This window comes from Melanotaenia boesemani, chromosome 19 (genome assembly GCF_017639745.1).
Source record: "Melanotaenia boesemani isolate fMelBoe1 chromosome 19, fMelBoe1.pri, whole genome shotgun sequence".
NCBI classification, from domain to species: Eukaryota; Metazoa; Chordata; class Actinopteri; order Atheriniformes; family Melanotaeniidae; genus Melanotaenia; species Melanotaenia boesemani.
The window spans coordinates 30,996,986-31,014,464 of record NC_055700.1 but is presented as its reverse complement, the minus strand read 5'-3'; the positions used below and the strand labels follow the sequence as shown (position 1 = coordinate 31,014,464).

Below are 17,479 nucleotides of genomic sequence, written 5' to 3'. Positions count from 1 at the left end.
AACCAGATCCAGATCTGGACTAGTCCATGCAGCAGAGAGCAGGTGGGTCTTTAACCTGGATCTAAATAAACTGCGTGTTTCAGCTGATCTGAGGCTTTCTGGGAGTTTGTTCCAAACATGTGGAGCATAGAAGCTGAATGCAGCTTCTCCATGTCTGGTTCTGACTCTGGAACTGATAAGAAACTGGATCCAGATGACCTGAGGGTTCTGGTAGGTCAAGAGGTCTCTGATGTATGTTGGTCCTAAACTTCACAATTTCTTTCTCCTGGCTGTCGAACAACATGTGACAGCTGCATTTTACTTTACTGCATCAGGCCGCATGTGAGCAGCTGGATATCAACACACCGGCTGGTTTGGACGTGTGGCTGGTTGGTCGGGCAATGACAGGATTAGAGGCGACATCAGCCTGACTTTTACTGGCTGGAGAGATCTCAGAGAAGAGATGGGACGACGACGATGCCGGATTAGCCGTTGTTAGGGGAGATTTTCATTGCCTATTATTATGCAATTAGAACAACAACAATAATAATAATAATAATAATAATGATGATGATGATGATGATAATTTAGTTGATGTTTACATCCAGCTTCGAGCTACGGAGGTGTATCTCTGTGCGTCCTCTCCATCCTGACAGTGTAAACCATCCTGTCTGAGCCACACAGGCGGACATATTGACACACTCCTTCTGTAATAGTGAAGACTTCCTCTCTCTGCAGGAGCTCATTGACCGTGCACACCCGCTCGCTCTCTCTTTTATTCGTCTTTCGCTCTGCGGGTCTGTCTTCGGGTGAACAGCCGGCGGGCTCAGCGGGGAGTTTGGCAGCTTGTTAAATGTTTTCTAAAACACCCACAGTAATTCATAAAGCCTGTTATTAATCAGGAGAGGATCCCTGCAGGCAGTAGGATGAGTGTGTGTGTGTGTGTGTGTGTGTGTGTGTGTGCCATCTTCCTTACAGAAAGACTTAATTATTCTAGAGCAAAGTGAGACAATCACCACAGACCACAGAGACTAAACCAATCTCAGTTATAGAGCTGGGATCAATGTGTGTGTGTGCACGCGTGCACGTGTGTGTGTGTGTGTGTGTGTGTGTGTGGTTCCCTGCATGTCTAAGACAAAAGAAAGCTGGACCCTCAGCTAAGGCTCTAATGTTAGAACGTTATGATGTTGGCCTGCAACCGTGTTTACTTCCACTTTATTAGTTAAATTCTATTAATTAATCTGTGAGAGGAGCAGATTGTAGAAGGTTCTTCTCTCTGCTTTCCATTCAGTGTTTGAAACGTCCTGTACGTTGTTGAATGAAATAAATACTTTAAATAAATGGGAATAAATGTGAGAACGCTGGTTTGGGTGGCTGATAACATCTCTGTAATGATGTCCTCTCCATCCAGAGTTTCTACGTTTCAGAAGTGGACTTGCTGGGCGCTGCAGGGTTGACTCTCCTGTGCTGAACCTTGAGCTTGTTCAGGTTCACTGCCCACTCCCTGACGTGCTGCTAAGGATGTATGTGGACATTTCATCCTTAAATCCTGCGAAGGAAACAATCCTTTGAACTTCCTGTTTGTTCAGACACGCTATTCCCACAAAGTTTGGAGCATGAAATTGCCAAAAACATCTTGGTTTGCTGAAGTAGTAACAGTTCTTTAAGCTGGAACAAAGAGGCCTGAATCAAAGCCATCCTCCACCAAAATCACCCGTGGCACGGGGGAGTCAGGCAAGTTCGATTCAGCTGATAAGACTCCTCCTCGGCATTTCCAGAGAAGCTCCACAGCTCCAGAGTGCAGAGCACTCGGTAAGACTGGGTGCAGCTGCTCGGCCATGGAAAGCTTCCCCCGTGTTCTGGAGCTAAGCTAAGCTGAAGCAGTCTGCTTGCCTAGATGCTTAATTTTATCCACCTCTAGCCCTGGAAGAGTTCAGAACACCTGAATCTAATGATCTGGAGCGGTACCCAATACTCTGGTTATGTGGAAGTGGTTGCAAACAGATGGCCTTCGCTAAGTGGCAACACTAAACAACTGCAGACCAGTTACTGGCTTTAACCTCACTTGTTTGCTTTGCAATGTCTCTGCAGCGGCTCTGACGTCTGCACAAAGCATGATTCGCCCTTTTCTAAAGAGAGGAGTCATTTACAGATCGTTTCAGGGGATACAACTGGAAGCTTAAACAAAATGAAGTAGATACTGAAGGTACATGGTTCAAACTGTAAAACCCCCACTAGACAGAGGGGCTGGTATCTAGCAACCTCTGATAGCAACAACAACTTTCTAAAAGGGGTTGCACCAGCATTTTGTGTGGAGCGACACGTGAGAATCGATCCTTACGTTAGTAAAGCAGGATCGGCTTTATGACAGCTTCACTAACATTGAGGGCTGTTGTACGAGTTGGGGAAAGAGACCAGCTTCTGAACCTGTTTGTTCCAACCAGGAGAACATTTTCTTTCATTTCCATCCAGCGGGAACATCATCCGGCTGCGCTGACAGCAACACATTGAGGGATAGAAGCCATGCTGACTCAATTTCTCACAGCGTTCATTAAGCTGTAAACAGGAACCAGCTAATGAGCCAGCCTACATTCATTATTATGGAAAACAACACACACATTTGTTATCCTAATCATCTCATCATGGTCACTGCCCAGTGGAGCCAGAACACCGTCTCCATCTATCATCTCACAGTGGATGTTCACAGGCATCTGAACATCTCTGAGAGTAACAGCCCGTAGTAACCAAGCACCATATATTTACTACATTAAAGTAAATGTACAGTGAACTAGATAACATCATTTGTAGAACCAACTTTGATATATTACATATAAAAAATGAACGTTTTATATAATTTTCATTAACGTCACTCTTTTTTAAGGAGCATTTCAAGCTATCAGCAGTGAAAGCATAAATTAGTGGACAGTAGGACTTCCTGACGTTTCTTAGTAAAACCCGACACTGGGACTGAAAACAAGAACATTGTCTAGATAACAGACATTCATCTTTTAATTTTTAGAAGACATCAGAAGATGCTCCACTGTGGTCATAAAGGGATGGACATGGTCAGCAACAATACTCAGGTAGGCTGTGCTGGTTAAACCAGGACACGTTGGTACTAAGGGGTCCAAAGTGGACCAAGAAAACCTCCCCCCACCATTACACCAGCAGCAGCCTGAAGCGTTGATCCAAGGCAGGATGGATCCATGTTTTCATGATGTTTCCAGCAGATTCTGAGCCGAGCATCTGAATGTGGAGCTGAAATGGAGACTCATCAGACCAGCAACGTTTCTCCATCTTCTATTGTCCAGTGTTGGTGAGTGTGTGTGAATTGTAGCCTCAGTTTCCTGTTCTTAGCTGGCAGGAGGCACCCGGTGTGTCTTCTGCTGCATCCTGGTCCAGACAACTGCTGCTCTGGATATTTTCTCTTCTTCAGACCATCTCTGGAAACCCTGGAGATGGTTGTGGGTGGAAATCCCAGTAAATACTGAGACCAACAGCCATGCCACGTTCAAAGTCTTTTAAATCCTCTTTCTTCCTCATTCTGATGCTCAGCTTGAACTTCAGGAAGTCATCTTCACCACGTCTCCATGACTACATGCTGCCGTGTGACAGCTGACTATAAGATGGTCTTGTCTTGATCTTGTCGCTATAGCAACAGTGATGTCAAACATAATGTGTTAACTCTGGATTTCATCCATACTTTTCATATACTTTTTTCATGCTGCTGCTGAATATTTTGGTTCGTTTTAAGTCTTTGTAAACTAGGCTTCTGTTTTCTGCTTCACCACGGCAGAACTGTGAGGAACAGGAAGTCATCAGGATGAGGCAGCATCCTGTTTCAGAGTTTTAACTTCCATAAGCTTTCTAGAAAAGATGCTTTGGTAAGCATTAGCTCCTCCTCCTCTGGTAAAGATGGCTGCAGATGACAGAGCAGGACGAACAATTAGATCAAGGCTGCCTTACATCAAAATGACTTTAACAAAGTCCCCACAGGAGTTGTGCATTGTACCCTTCAGAAACATCTTCATCAATCTGTTGCCTGTTTCTGGGAATGTGCCACAAGTATTTACATGTGAAAATACGGCGCTAAATGTTCGGATCCCAGATGTTGACACACTGAAGACAAAGCATCCTGTTGTTTGTGCATGCATCATGTGATGTTTACAGGCAGGGATGAGAGGAGGGTGTAGACAGAATATGAATGTAACGCAAAAACAGAAAGACTCATATGGGACGCTTAGACAAAGACATGAAAGGATGGAGATGAGCAGAGAGGCCCAGCTGGAAGGAGCTGAGCACCTGAAGGTTAATTTGCAGATTTGCTCCTGAGAGTCGAACAAACAACAGCTGCTTCTGTTTGATTTTAAATCTCTGCACACAGAAAATAAATAGTGCCTTCTGTTTCATTACAGGATTGTAAATGTATGGAAAAACACAAACAAAAAAACGTATCGGATGAAACCCCCAGTGTTGAAAGTCCGGTATATCCATTATAGAATTATAGATAGAGAAGGTTTCTTGGCTGACTTTGGGGCAAATAAAAAGTTAAATATAGATCAACTCCAATTAGCCCCAACTACATAAAGGTCCACAACTGGGGCAAATCCATGATCCATGATCTGCAGTCATGAAGACCTGGTCTGTGAGGCTCCAGGGGCCTTTCCAGTCTCCAGATGGACTCATAGCGTGCTCGATATTCTCAGACATCAAGAGGTGATCAGTGAGCAGCTACAGCCTATCATGACAGACTCAAGAGAAAAAAGGCTGTGGAGAAAACTTCCATTTCTCCTCAGCCAGGATGAGCAAAGCAGGGTCAAACCAGCAGGAAGTGCTTGTATCATATCACAACATTAATAACGGGATTCATGCAGGTAAGTTGGGAGTTACAACTGAAAGGGTCTCATAGCTTGTTTCTGCAGATCACTTTTTCAGCAACTTGAAAATGACTGAAAGACCACCAGAATGCTGAGGGGGAAAGAGAGCAACCCTGAGACATAGTGTTATAAGCAATGTTAAACACCAGAACAGATCGACTGTGGTTGATAACTGAAAATAAAGCTACAAGTTTCTCACCTTAAAACTCTGAGCTTCTGAATGGCTTTGATGGCACACTGACATCCATATGTATATTCCTGGAGTTGCTGTTATCCTCAAGCATCCTGAGGCTAAGAAATCACCCTTTTTCTATCCTGGGGCATTGTGTTGCAGCTGCATTTTACTTTATAACAACTGTATCATATCAGAGGAAGAGAAGAAGTAAAAAGAAAGTGAAATAACAAGAGTTAAGACAAGAGTCAACACCAGACTGACTTTTACTGGCTGGAGAGATCTCGGAGAAGAGATGTGATGAAGACGACGTCGGATTAGCCATCGTTAGGGGAGATCTCGGAGAAGAGACGGGATTAAGATGATGCTGAATTAGCTGTTGTTAAGGGTTAGTGGATGTATTTCCTAACAACCATGTCAACGTAAAGGATGCATGGGAGTGTGTGGGCAGTCATGGTGACAGTTGACATGGACCTACCTATTTATATTGCGTATATGAGGCTCTAGCTGCTACCACAAACAAGTCAAATGGCAGCTTCAGTGCATGTTCTTCCTCTTCAGCTCTCACCTTTAAGCAGCCCCATACACTCACACAAAAATATGGGTACCCTAGTTCAGTACTTTGGTGACTCCACAGGAACTTCACCACCATCCATTTAATCCATTAAAATTAAGTGTTTAACTAAATGCACGCAGTAAGCTGTAAGACTGCTGAGTATCTGCAGTCTGCTCTGTAAAGAATAACTAGTGCCGTCCTCTGGGGCCTCCACAGGAAAGCTGCCAGTGTTGATTTTAGCTTTTCTTTCCAGCCTGACGATGATGTGAGACCCCAAACACAAGAGAGGCACACTCCATAACTGGACTGCATTTGATGTTGTACTGAAAACTTGAACCAAGCAGCCCAACCAACGCATCCCTTCATGTTGTCATAGCGATTTGTGCTTCATCATGACAGCTTTTAATCATTTTGGCTCTTAAAAATGATGAAACTGAAAATATCTGGAAGATAAATCTGCAAACTTTGAGTCAGACATGTCTGAGACAAACCAGTGGGAGGCTGCCTCGGTCCTTGCTAACCACACAAACATGAACAGACACAAAAATACTGTTGTGCTCACATTTAACTACTGCTGTTACTGTCAGCTTAGGTTTTTTTTCTTTTTTTTTTTTTTTTTGTAAACATTGTACGTAGGGGAAAATATTTCCAGGCCTCCAGGAGTTACTGAATCTAAATGCTGAAGTAATTCTTACAGAGGCCACCATAGGAAAAAAAGCTTCACCACGCTGCTGACTTTGTGTTTCGTTGAAAGGTGCTGCAACTCAAAGCAGAAAGGTTCAACCCAAGTCTATTTCAGTGTCATTACACCTGAGATTTGGTAAGGAGACAGAAGCTTCCCAACGTTTTGGCGTGCATGCATCTACACCACCTCACGAGATGCACAGAGAATAGAACAACAGTGGTGTCTGCTGATCTAACACCAACTGAGTTGTTATAGCCGAAAGCCAACAAGAAATAACAAACCTTTGCTATAATGTCTTGTTTTTGCATGTAACCATGGTAACTAATAAAAAGATGTTCATGGAGGTGATTGTTGCATCGTAAAAAGAAGGAATTCAAGCTCAAAAAACAACGTAAAAGAAGTTTTAGCCTCAGCCCAACTGGAAATGGAGAGTGGTGTGGTAGTAATGTGTTGGTCTCAGTCTCGTATCAAGTCCCCTGTTAAAGAGATGCTTCGCTCTGCCGTCCAACCTCCTCATTCCTGCTTTAGTGGATTTTATATCTCATTGAACAAAACCCTGAATAAAACTGCAGAATCATAGAAATTGTATTTTGCTCATTCTGCTCATTGCTAGTGTACAGGAAGCCATTAGGATCATATCTGAGGTCTGAGAACAAACTCATGGAGTGATGAGCAACACCAGAGGTGAAACTGTAAACAGCGGAGACGCAATCAAACCACAAATACAAGAATTCATGAGTTTCCTGAAGCGAACGCAGATGTTTGTGGATTTCTGGCTGGAGGTGTGTCCAGACTGGAAGACTTCTGTCAGCGGAGGGATGCACACCTCTTTTTACTGTTAGGCTGTAAATGGTCACCGGTCTGATGCCTTCAGGAGCTTTGAGAAGTGACAGGGCGTTATTCCAGCTCTGAGTGTGTGTGGTCTTTTTTTCCTGCGTGAGGAATGTAGCTGACCACATATGAAACATGTGACTTCTACATGCTGCAGTGTCTGAAGTCAAGAACTGTCCAGCGCCCTCATCTTCACCGCCACCAAACGTCATGTCAACGTCATGCTGCATTCACTGCATTCTGGAATTGGGTAATTCAAACACTTTTGCTGTTTGCTTTGTTCCCAACAGTAAAACTCATCAGCTGTTATTTGGTATAATCAAGTTAAGGAAATGAGCTAAAAACAGTGTTGTGTTCACTGATTTAAAGTTAGACTAGGAAATCCACCTTTAATCAGTTTCCTAAGCTGGAAAGGTTGAAATTCCAATTTCCTAATTGTTACTGAATGCAGCACTTTCAATTAGAAACCAAGACACGTGTGATTTATTAGAGGAGTGTTAATAAAAGTGATTCCAGTCTTCTTGTCTGGGGCGATGACTCGGGTTGAGAGGGACCATCTGTCAAAGGTCAAACAGTGAGTGAGATAAATGTATTCAGCATTCCTGTTTGCTAGCTTCAGCACCCAGTTAGTCACTGTCTGCTCTCATTCTGAAACATCCTGCCTCAAGTTATTAATTGCAGCTTGGGTATAGTTTACTTTTATATAGAGGCTTGTAGCCGACGGGTCTCATATAACGAAGAAGTTGGGAAAAAAGGACTTGATGTGTTTCTTTCTGTCACCATCTGTAATACAGCATTACACTGAAAAGAAAGAAAACCTTGTGTTTTCTTACCCGATACGCTGAGCTCTGCGTACGCAGTGATGTTGTGGTTCTTGTTGCTGGCTGAACAGCTGTAGCTGCCAGAATCATCGTCAGTCACACTCCTGATGATCAGATTACTGCCGGCCAGCAGAGAGTACTTCTTATTCCTGAGGAGAAGACGAGGCGGGCATTGTTCCACAGCTTCCATGACCACATAGAAGACCTGCTGCTGTCTTCATCTGGGACTGATAGCTGCTGCAAAGCAACAGACAGCACTGCGAGCAAACACACTCCTCAGTCCCAGATATTCCCTTTACTTCTGATGGAATCACAAGTTTAAATAGAAATTTTCATCAGAACAGTTAGTTATTTATCAGCTGGATAGCAGACAGCGATGACATGCCCAGCAGGGTCCGTGCACACTTAGCTAGGTAGATTTTCTTTTCCTTTTTATCCTTTTTTTAGGTTTTATACTTGGAACAAAAAAGAAGGAAAAAAACTTAAAATAAAACATCAAGCGGCCACAGATGGAGTAAACTTTTAAAAAAGCCTCGTCTCTGCCAGCAGGTGCAGGTGAGCCAGTCATGTTACCTGCTGCTGGTTAACCTGGTTTACCAGGTAACCTGGTTAGTTGTCCAATGCTCCTCCAGGTGTTTCTGCTTTGTACCAGGTACTTTTCCAGCCTTTTGTTGCTCCTGTTCCAACTTTTTCCATCAGATTCACTATCAGCTCATATTTTCATGTCATGGTGAAACGTCTCCGTTTCATCCTCTGACGTGTTTTTATCTCTACTGGGAATAAAATATGAGGTGATGAGATTCTGAAAAATCATTGAACTCTGTAGCAACTACGTTGGAACTGGGGTTGTATTATTATTATTATTATTCATTTTTCTTTTTAATTTTTGACTTTAGGAAACTTAAATAAAAAAGAAGAAATGTTTTCTTTTTCTTTGTTTTGTTTTTATCTTGTTTTTTTCTTGCACAGGTAAAAGCAGAATGCCGGACGGTACATGGTACTGTTCTTTTGTTTCAAGCACTTTTCTTTTGTCTTCATATAGAGTGAAAAGAAAGACAGACCAGCTCTGTATCACTTCATCGCCTCTTCTCCATTGGATGCTCGGCGTCGGGTAGCCTGAGGCGGAACATTCCAGCACGGCATCTGTTCCCAGCAGAGCAGTTACTCTGGACGGACGCTGGAGGAACTGCAGGTTCCTGCTTACACCAGGTTCTAGGACAGAGACAGGCAGAGGTGGCGTTAGAAGCTGAAACATGATGCTGATCATACGTAGCTGGCAGCAGGTACATGTGCATGTTTGTGTGTGTGTTGGCTGTATGATGGAGCTATGACCTGTAACCTGCCCCCTGCCTGGAACAGGATAGCAAGGTTATAGAGCGTCATCATCCAGGATGTACACGTGGCTTCATTGTTCTATCAGACATTAAAGCTGGATTTATACTCGGCTGGCGTCTGCATGAGGTCGGTTATGCCGTCACCGCCGTAGGCTCCACAAGGCTCGACGTGCGCCCCTTCCACACCCAACGTGCACCTCTTCCACACACGACGTGCACCCCTTCCAGACCCGACGAGCACCTCTGCTTGCAGGGTGGTCACGTGGAAGTACTCCCTTGTGATTGGTCGGTTTGTGATTACCTGTTTTCGGATTTCTAGAGCTTCTTGCTGGATTTGTGTGCTTACTGTGGAAGAGAAACTGCAACACGACGCCGTATCCATACGTATTTCACCGCCGTCAGCTGGCCCTACCGTATGCAGATGCTGCGCGAGTATAAATCCAGCTGAAGAGGAACAGCCTCCAGTCAGCTTTACTGTGTCCCAGTTCATCCCAAAGATGGTGAGCGGGTGGGTGTTAGCCGACCTTTATGTCACTGCTAACATCCCTGTCTCTGCTAGCTCTCTTTTAAGTACCGCGATTAATCAGCATATTGAGGAGAAGGTGCAACTCCTGAGGTCCTGTTCTGCTGGCAACCACCATCCTGCCTGTCTTTTCATTTTTAGTTTCTGGCTGATTGTCTTTACACAACAAATGCATGTGTTTCAGCGTTAGTAAAAGATTGTGTTTTGGATTAAAACTGAAGCTTTCATATGATGAGAACAGCAGAGATTGAACATACGCCGGTTAACTGATAACATCCACTGGGCTTAACACATTCAAATCTGCTGCTTTGTCCATGAGATTGCTGTCAGATTAATATGTTGTATATTTGTGAGGATGGATGTGTGTCATGTCCACGGCGGACACACAAACAGCTTATTATTTCATTTATATGCACATAAGAAACGTTGAGGGGGGGATAAAATGAATTAATATGGCTAGAAATGCAAAGTGCTACTGGATGTTCTGCTTTCTGGCAAAGTCCAGACATCACTGATCCAGCAGGGACGTGTTAGAGTCTGCAGAGAAATACTGTACATATTCACTTATAAAAACAAAGCAAAAGGTTCTTGTTTGGGAAAGCTAATTTGTTGGGGAGTGATTAAATACGTAGATGCCAGATCTTATCAGAATACATCTGAGATAACAACGTCATTATGCTGCTGCATCTGTGTCTCTAGCAGGACTATTTTAACCAGATTTGCAGGCTAAGCCGCTCCTTTTAGGTCTGCTGGTTTGTGAGGGTTCGAGGATTTAAATGAGTTTTAAAATGGCTGCATTTATGCTGAGGTACATGAACTATATGTCCATTACTCGGTGTAAGCATGATGACAGAACATGTGAGGCCATCAACGCTGACTTAAGCTTCATTTTGGCCTCTTTACGTACGTAAGTAGATACGTCCATGTCAAACGTTTGAACTTATGTAGACATACGTATCCTGTACGGTGACATGGTTGTTAGACAACACATCCACTAGAGGGCAGTGCAGAGTCCAGAGGCCACTTCTGCGTTCTGACATCAGAACAACATGGCGACGGTGGAGGAGATCATGATGTCGTACATTCAGAAAGAAAATAAAAAAGCAGTGCAGCAGATGGTCTGGACATATGCAATGTCTTCTTTGTTTTATTTTGGCTGGTCACATGTGAGCTGCACTGTGCAACATTGGTTTCCTTTGGTACTGCACCCATTGCTACGTCTGCACACATCCAGAAACTCAAAAGGCTCCGCCCCTCTGCGTGTTTAATCTAGAGCATGAACAGCCATGTTGCCACATGTATCCAGTTGGGTTTCCGGTCCAATCAAACTGTCCCGTTTACCGCTACCGCTACGATGCATTTAGTCTGTCTGGCTTTTCAGAAACAGCAGCTGAAGAAAAAATGATTTCCAATATAAACAACAGCTTTTTATTCCCTTCAGAAAGGGGGAGGGATTGGAGGTCTTATTCCTCTGGCCTGTGACTCATCCAGTGCTTCCCACTGTCTTTTCATATCTATACTTTGCTTTAAATTGCAAAAAAGTTAGGAGACATAATACATAGTTAGGGCTATCATGGTTAGGTTTAGAAAACTACGGAGTCCATGACCGCATATCTGGACGTGAAGATTACTCGTTTCTTATCAACATATTTAGCTGGTGTCGAATGACTAACATGACCCAGTCCTGCATCTGCTCCTGTAGGAAAGAAGTGAAATCTGAACACACATCCTGAGCCGAGCCGGAGTGATTTAAGTCACTGTGAATGAAAGCTGGTGTTGCAGTGCAGTGCCACCCACTGAGAAGAGAAAGAGAAGAGAAAGAGAAGAGACCTGTCTGATGCAAATGTTTATGATGCAACAGGAGCTAAACTCAGCTCCCCTCTTCTGCTGGGAGAAAGTAAAGCTACAAAACCAGACAGCTGGATGATCCTGGCCAGAAAATATAAATACAAGAGCCAGATATGATCTAGTTGAACACAGTAAGTGTCCAACGTAAACCTCCTAAACCAGCTCAGCCAGTGTGTACCAGCCGCTTTAATCCACCGCTGAGGCTCCCTGGTGGGTGGAAGCTCCAGACTGGTAGTACCGACTTCACCAGTCACACTGACATTTTCTAATACAGCTTATTTTTTAAGAGTTAAGCTCAAACACACACACACTCTCACACACACACACCCTTCTGTGCTGGGTCAGGTTGCAGGTGCCCGAGGGTCTGCCCAAAGGTCTTAAAGGTCTTCAGGGAGTAACAATTTCCTCAGCAGACAGGAAGTTGCATCATAACACACACCAACACACACCCACATACACATATCTATCATTCAACATTTCTACAGTACAACAATAGAAATGAAATTTTAACACAGCTCTACACAAACACAGCAGAGATGCGAAGCCTCGGGGTTCACGGAAAAGTTTTTTTTACCAGAGAAAACAAGCAGCTGAGAAGCGTCCACACAGCAGATCTTTACGCTTCAGCTGGAAGCCGGCCGAGTAAAGACGGATCACAGAGAAAATCACAAAGCAACAGCATGACTCCTTTAATATTTTCAGAGACACGTTGCTGTCAGCAAATCAGATGACGCTGCTCGCATCACAATGAGGACCAGGACACTAGGTATGCAGGGCAACACAGACTGGGACACAGCGCCTGCACACACACCCAACCGTCAGTCGCTGCAACTTGCAAATATTAGAACAAAAACAAACTCCTCCTTATTGTATTTGCAAACCTAATTCTCAGGAATTGCATGCATTTTTAAACAAGCTGACGTGAAATATTCAGACGTTTAACAGTCCAGGTTTACTGTCTATGTCTGAATAATCCACATTAACCCTTGCAGAACAACAACTGGAACATTTTTATCCAAAGATATTTTATATTTTGGATGTTGGTGAGTCCTTGAGCTGGAACTCCATCCAATCCTTGAAGAGCTCTAAAAAAGGCATAATGGGGTGCAGTAATAAACCGTTATGTTACTAATGCACCATATGGTCTGGGTGGCAGAGGAGGGTCAGGTGGAGGTTAGATGTCCTAAGTGTCAGTAAATGCATCATGTAACGTGCTTCTACATGTTGTTTTACATCAGCGGTGCCCAGGTCCGGTCCACGAAATCTACTATCCTGCAACTTTGAGATGCATTCCTTTCCCAACACTGTCATGGTTGCTGCTCTGCTGGGTCTGCAGCTCCTCATCACGCTCATCTGCTCCACCTGGTGCAGCCCTGATTACTCACTCTGTTCACCTGCTCCCCCCCCTACTTAAGCTCACTCCAGTCCTTGCTTCCCTGCCAGATGGTCAGCATTGTTTTCCCTTGTTGATGTCCAGCGTTTACTCTTGTTTCCTGATTCTTGTGTTTGACCCAGTTACAGCCCTTGGACTTCTCTTGCCTCATCCCCTGTCGGACTGCTCCTGCCTTGTGCTCTCGTGGATTTTGACCTGTTTTGGAACGACCACGGATATTCGCCTGCCCCAGCTAAGTAGTCTGCCTCCTACCCCTGTTTATGACTCTTGGCTTCTTAAATTCAATTCAATTCAAACTTTATTTGTATAGCCCTTTTCATACATTGTCATGCAATACAAAGTGCTTTACAGTGTAAAAACATATATTAAAAATCTAAGAGTAGAATAATGCAAATGCTATCTACTTTACATTTGAAATCACGCACATTCACACACACACACACACACACACACACCCAAGCGCACAACACACAGCACAAACAGATGATGCCACTCTTCTTTTCATAGAATTAAAAGTATTCCTTCTAGTTCCTGTCTCTTTAACTGAAACGGTTTAAGAACAAAGTTTGAGAGAGAGATCTAAAAGACAAGATAAAAGACGATTGGCTTGACACCACTGTGAGGAAGCAGTACCTTGGGGACCCATCCACACCATGAGCGCCCCGCCAGCAACCACAGAGGCCATCGCCACAGGAGCCGCCAAGATCGGGTCAGGCGAGGGCCCCCACCACAGCCACAGGACTGCAATGCAGGGCCCGTCAGCCATCCCGTCCAGGTCGACCCCCGCAACGACAACCCTGCAGGCCGGAGAGACAGCCCACGATGTGGAGGATCCCCATGAGGGAACACCGGAGCTAGAGGATAAAAGATAAAAAAGATAAAAGCTGAAAATAAAACACAGTATAAGATACTTAAAAGAGCATAAATAAATCAACGTAATAAGAACAATAAAAGAAAATTAATATATATTAAAAAGTCAATTTAAGACCAAGATACAAATGAGTGATAAAAATAGACAAAATAGATAAATAAATTAATTAAAATAACTGAATAAATAAACTAATAATGTTGTTAGTCAAATAACTAAATGATTAAGAAGTTCAATTAAAAGCTAAACTAAAAAGATGTGTCTTGAGCCTCTTTTTAAAAGCATCTACAGTCTCTGCAGACCCGAGGCCCCCCGGCAGGCCGTTCCACAGGCGAGGGCCACGATATTGGAACGTGGCCTCGCCATGTGTTTTGGTCCTCGCCTTAGGAATGACCAAAAGGCCGGTACCAGAGGACCTCAGGGTCCGCGAGGGTTTGTAGTCTAAAAGCAGGTCAGATAAATAAGAAGGCCCAAGACCATTAAGACATTTATAAACAAGTAAGAGAACCTTAAAATCAATCCTGAAACGCACGGGGAGCCAATGCAGCGATTTTAAAACTGGTGTAATGTGTTCCCGCCCCCTGGTCCTCGTCAGAACTCGTGCCGCTGAGTTCTGGAGTAACTGTAAGCTAGAAGTACTCTTTTTAGGAAGACCAGAGAGCAGGGCATTACAGTAATCTAATTTACTAAAAATAAAAGCATGCATCAGCACCTCCGTGCTGGCAAGAGAGAGAAACGGGCGGACTCTGGCGATGTTTTTAAGATGATAAAAGCCTGTCTTTGTGACATTTCTAATGTGTGGAATAAAGTTCAGCTCAGAGTCGAAAAGAACACCCAGATTTCTCACACACTGAGAAAGTTTAAAGTCTTGTAGTTTGCATGAGATGCTCCCTCTCTTGTCTTCAGGACCGATAATTAAAACCTCAGTCTTGTCCTGGTTGAGCTGTAAGAAGTTCTCTGCCATCCATGACTTTATATCTAAAATACAGTTTAAAAGGGTGTTAACTGGTTCTAGGTCATCAGGAGACACAGCGATGTAAAGCTGCGTATCATCAGCATAGCTGTGAAAAGCAACGCCATGTCTCCTGATCACGTCCCCAAGTGGCAACATGTACAGGTTAAAAAGTATTGGGCCTAAAATTGATCCTTGGGGAACCCCACACTGCATTTCATGGATTCTTGAGGAGCATGTATCCATACTTACGAAAAATTTACGATCCGTGAGATAGGAGTAAAACCATTTAAGAACAGTGCCTGAGAGGCCCACCATACTTCTGAGTCTGTGTATTAAAATCTGGTGATCCACTGTGTCGAAGGCGGCACTAAGATCCAGCAGCACCAGAACAGAAAGTTTCTGTGCATCTAAGTTACACCTAAGGTCATTAACAATCTTTAAGAGGGCCGTCTCAGTACTGTGGTTCATCCTAAAACCAGATTGATATCTTTCTGAAATACTTTGTTCAATTAAAAACTCATTTAATTGGCTAAAAACAACTTTTTCAATCATTTTACTTAAAAACGGTAAGTTGGATACAGGTCTGTAGTTATCAAGAATGTTAGGGTCTAAATTACTCTTCTTCAGAAGGGGCCTGACCACCGCTGTTTTATAGGCAGATGGGAAGACACCCGTCTGAAGAGAGTAATTTACTATGTTTAAAAGCTCAGACTCAAAGAAACCATAAAACCTTTTTAAAAGAGATGTGGGAATTGGGTCTAAAAGGCAGGTAGTTGGCTTTAGCTGGGAGAAAACCCGACCAAGCATCTTTGCATCAACCAGGACAAAACTCTCCAGTGTTTCCTCTGGTAAAAATGCTTCAGATATGTTAAAATCAACATGTTGTTGAGATAAAAGATTCAATCTGATAGCACTGATTTTACCTCTGAAGTGGTCTGAAAAGCCCTCACATGCAGCCTCTGATGCTGGCATGGAGGATTTATTAAAATCTGTGTTTATTAAATTATCTATTGTTCTAAAAAGGAATCTGGGGTTATTTTTATTTTGTGCAATAAGGTCTGAAAAATGGAGGGTTCTTGCTTGTTTTACTGCATTATTATAGATGTACTGTTGTTCATGAAAAATCTCAAAGTGGATGTTTAATTTAGTTTTTCTCCATTTTCGTTCTGCTCTCCTGCATTTCCTATTTATTTCTTTGATGCTCTCATTTATCCATGGTGATTTGGTTTTATCTTTTATAGATTTTGTTTTTAGTGGAGCAGCAGCATCAATAGCGGATTTAAGTTTGCAGTTAAAATGATCAACAATAAGGTCACAGGATGCAGGTAAAAACTGAGCAGAGGTATGATGTAAAATGTTAATAAAATTTGCAGCCACTTCAGAAGTAATATATCGCTTCCTCACAGTTCACAAATCTCTGCTCGTTTGGATTGTGGATCATCCTGACTGTTTCTGGAGTCCTTTCAGGATATTATTCCCTGCTTTACCTGAGGAAGGCGCCATCGCTTCCTACTGGACCAAACCCTGCTCATCTCCTCCATTACCTGGACTGAATAAATTACTTTCTTGGAATCTATCACTGTGTGTGTGGCTGAATGTCCGGGTCCTCAGGGAGACACCATTACAAACACACCTGAATGAAAGGGCTGAATTTCCTCCTCCACCCGTCATCCAGCTCTACAGGTGTAGCTGTAGTCCTGGTTCACCTCAAATTTTCTTAAACTAAACAGCAGCAAAACAGAAATTTTACTAGTAGGCACCAAATCCGCTCTCTCCAAATTTGACAGTTTGTCCATTCCCATCGATGATTCTTCCATTTCCCCCTCCCCTCAGGTAAAGAGTCTGGGTGCACACAAAAAAATGTTGGGTTATTTTTTTAACCCAACAGCTGGGTTGAGACTGTTGGGTAGTTTAATTGGGTTGTTTTCATTAAGTTGGGTAATCTAAGAACCCAACTTGCCGGGTTATTGTTGTTGGTAGTTGAGTTATTAGCTGTTGGGTTGAATTTCCCATTATACTGTGTTGGGTCATTTGGGACTACCCAACATGTTGGGTCGATGTTCGCGCATGCGCGACAAACAGTACCGTTACCCCACCGGTTGCAGCCGTTTGGCCAGAGTCCTGGGTGAAGGGAAGGAGAAGCCCGAGAATATCTTACCGGAGCGACACTACTTTACACAGCGAGGTTTGTTACATTTTCACTATTGTTTCATGTATATGAATCATATGTATAAAGTTTATTTTAGTAACCGTGTATATTTGTAATATGAACGTCTGTAGCAGTGATTGTTAGCTCTCGGTCATTTGTAGTTAGCGATGGCTTGTGAGAAACGTTTTTTAACGGTTAGCACGCGCCGCATTAGCCAGCTTGAGTTTGCCAGAGATGTAACTTCAGTGGAAGGGGTTTCATCAAAGTTTGTGAAGGAATGGGTTGAAAGAGCTTGAGTTGTTTGTTGCTTTGTCCCTGTAGAGATATTTACCTACTTTCATTTCTCATCATAGGTCGGAATCAACATGGTTGAATACTTGGACCAGGCAAAAACATCAAGATCCTGCCCCTATGTCCTCCTGCTGGACAGCGGGACGCAGTATTCCCAAGCGTTCTCTGTTATCTCGGGGAGGACAAAACACCCCTTT

At 43.3% G+C, this 17,479-nt stretch overlaps 1 protein-coding gene across 1 annotated transcript in view; it reads right to left on the bottom strand.

Moving 5' to 3' along the window:
• dcc (DCC netrin 1 receptor) overlaps window positions 1-17,479 on the bottom strand; it is a 385,109-nt gene that overhangs the window by 250,177 nt on the left and 117,453 nt on the right. The window contains 2 exon segments of the mRNA XM_041969439.1: window positions 7,934-8,070; window positions 8,983-9,133. Of these exon segments, the coding sequence (XP_041825373.1) occupies window positions 7,934-8,070; window positions 8,983-9,133 (288 nt within the window).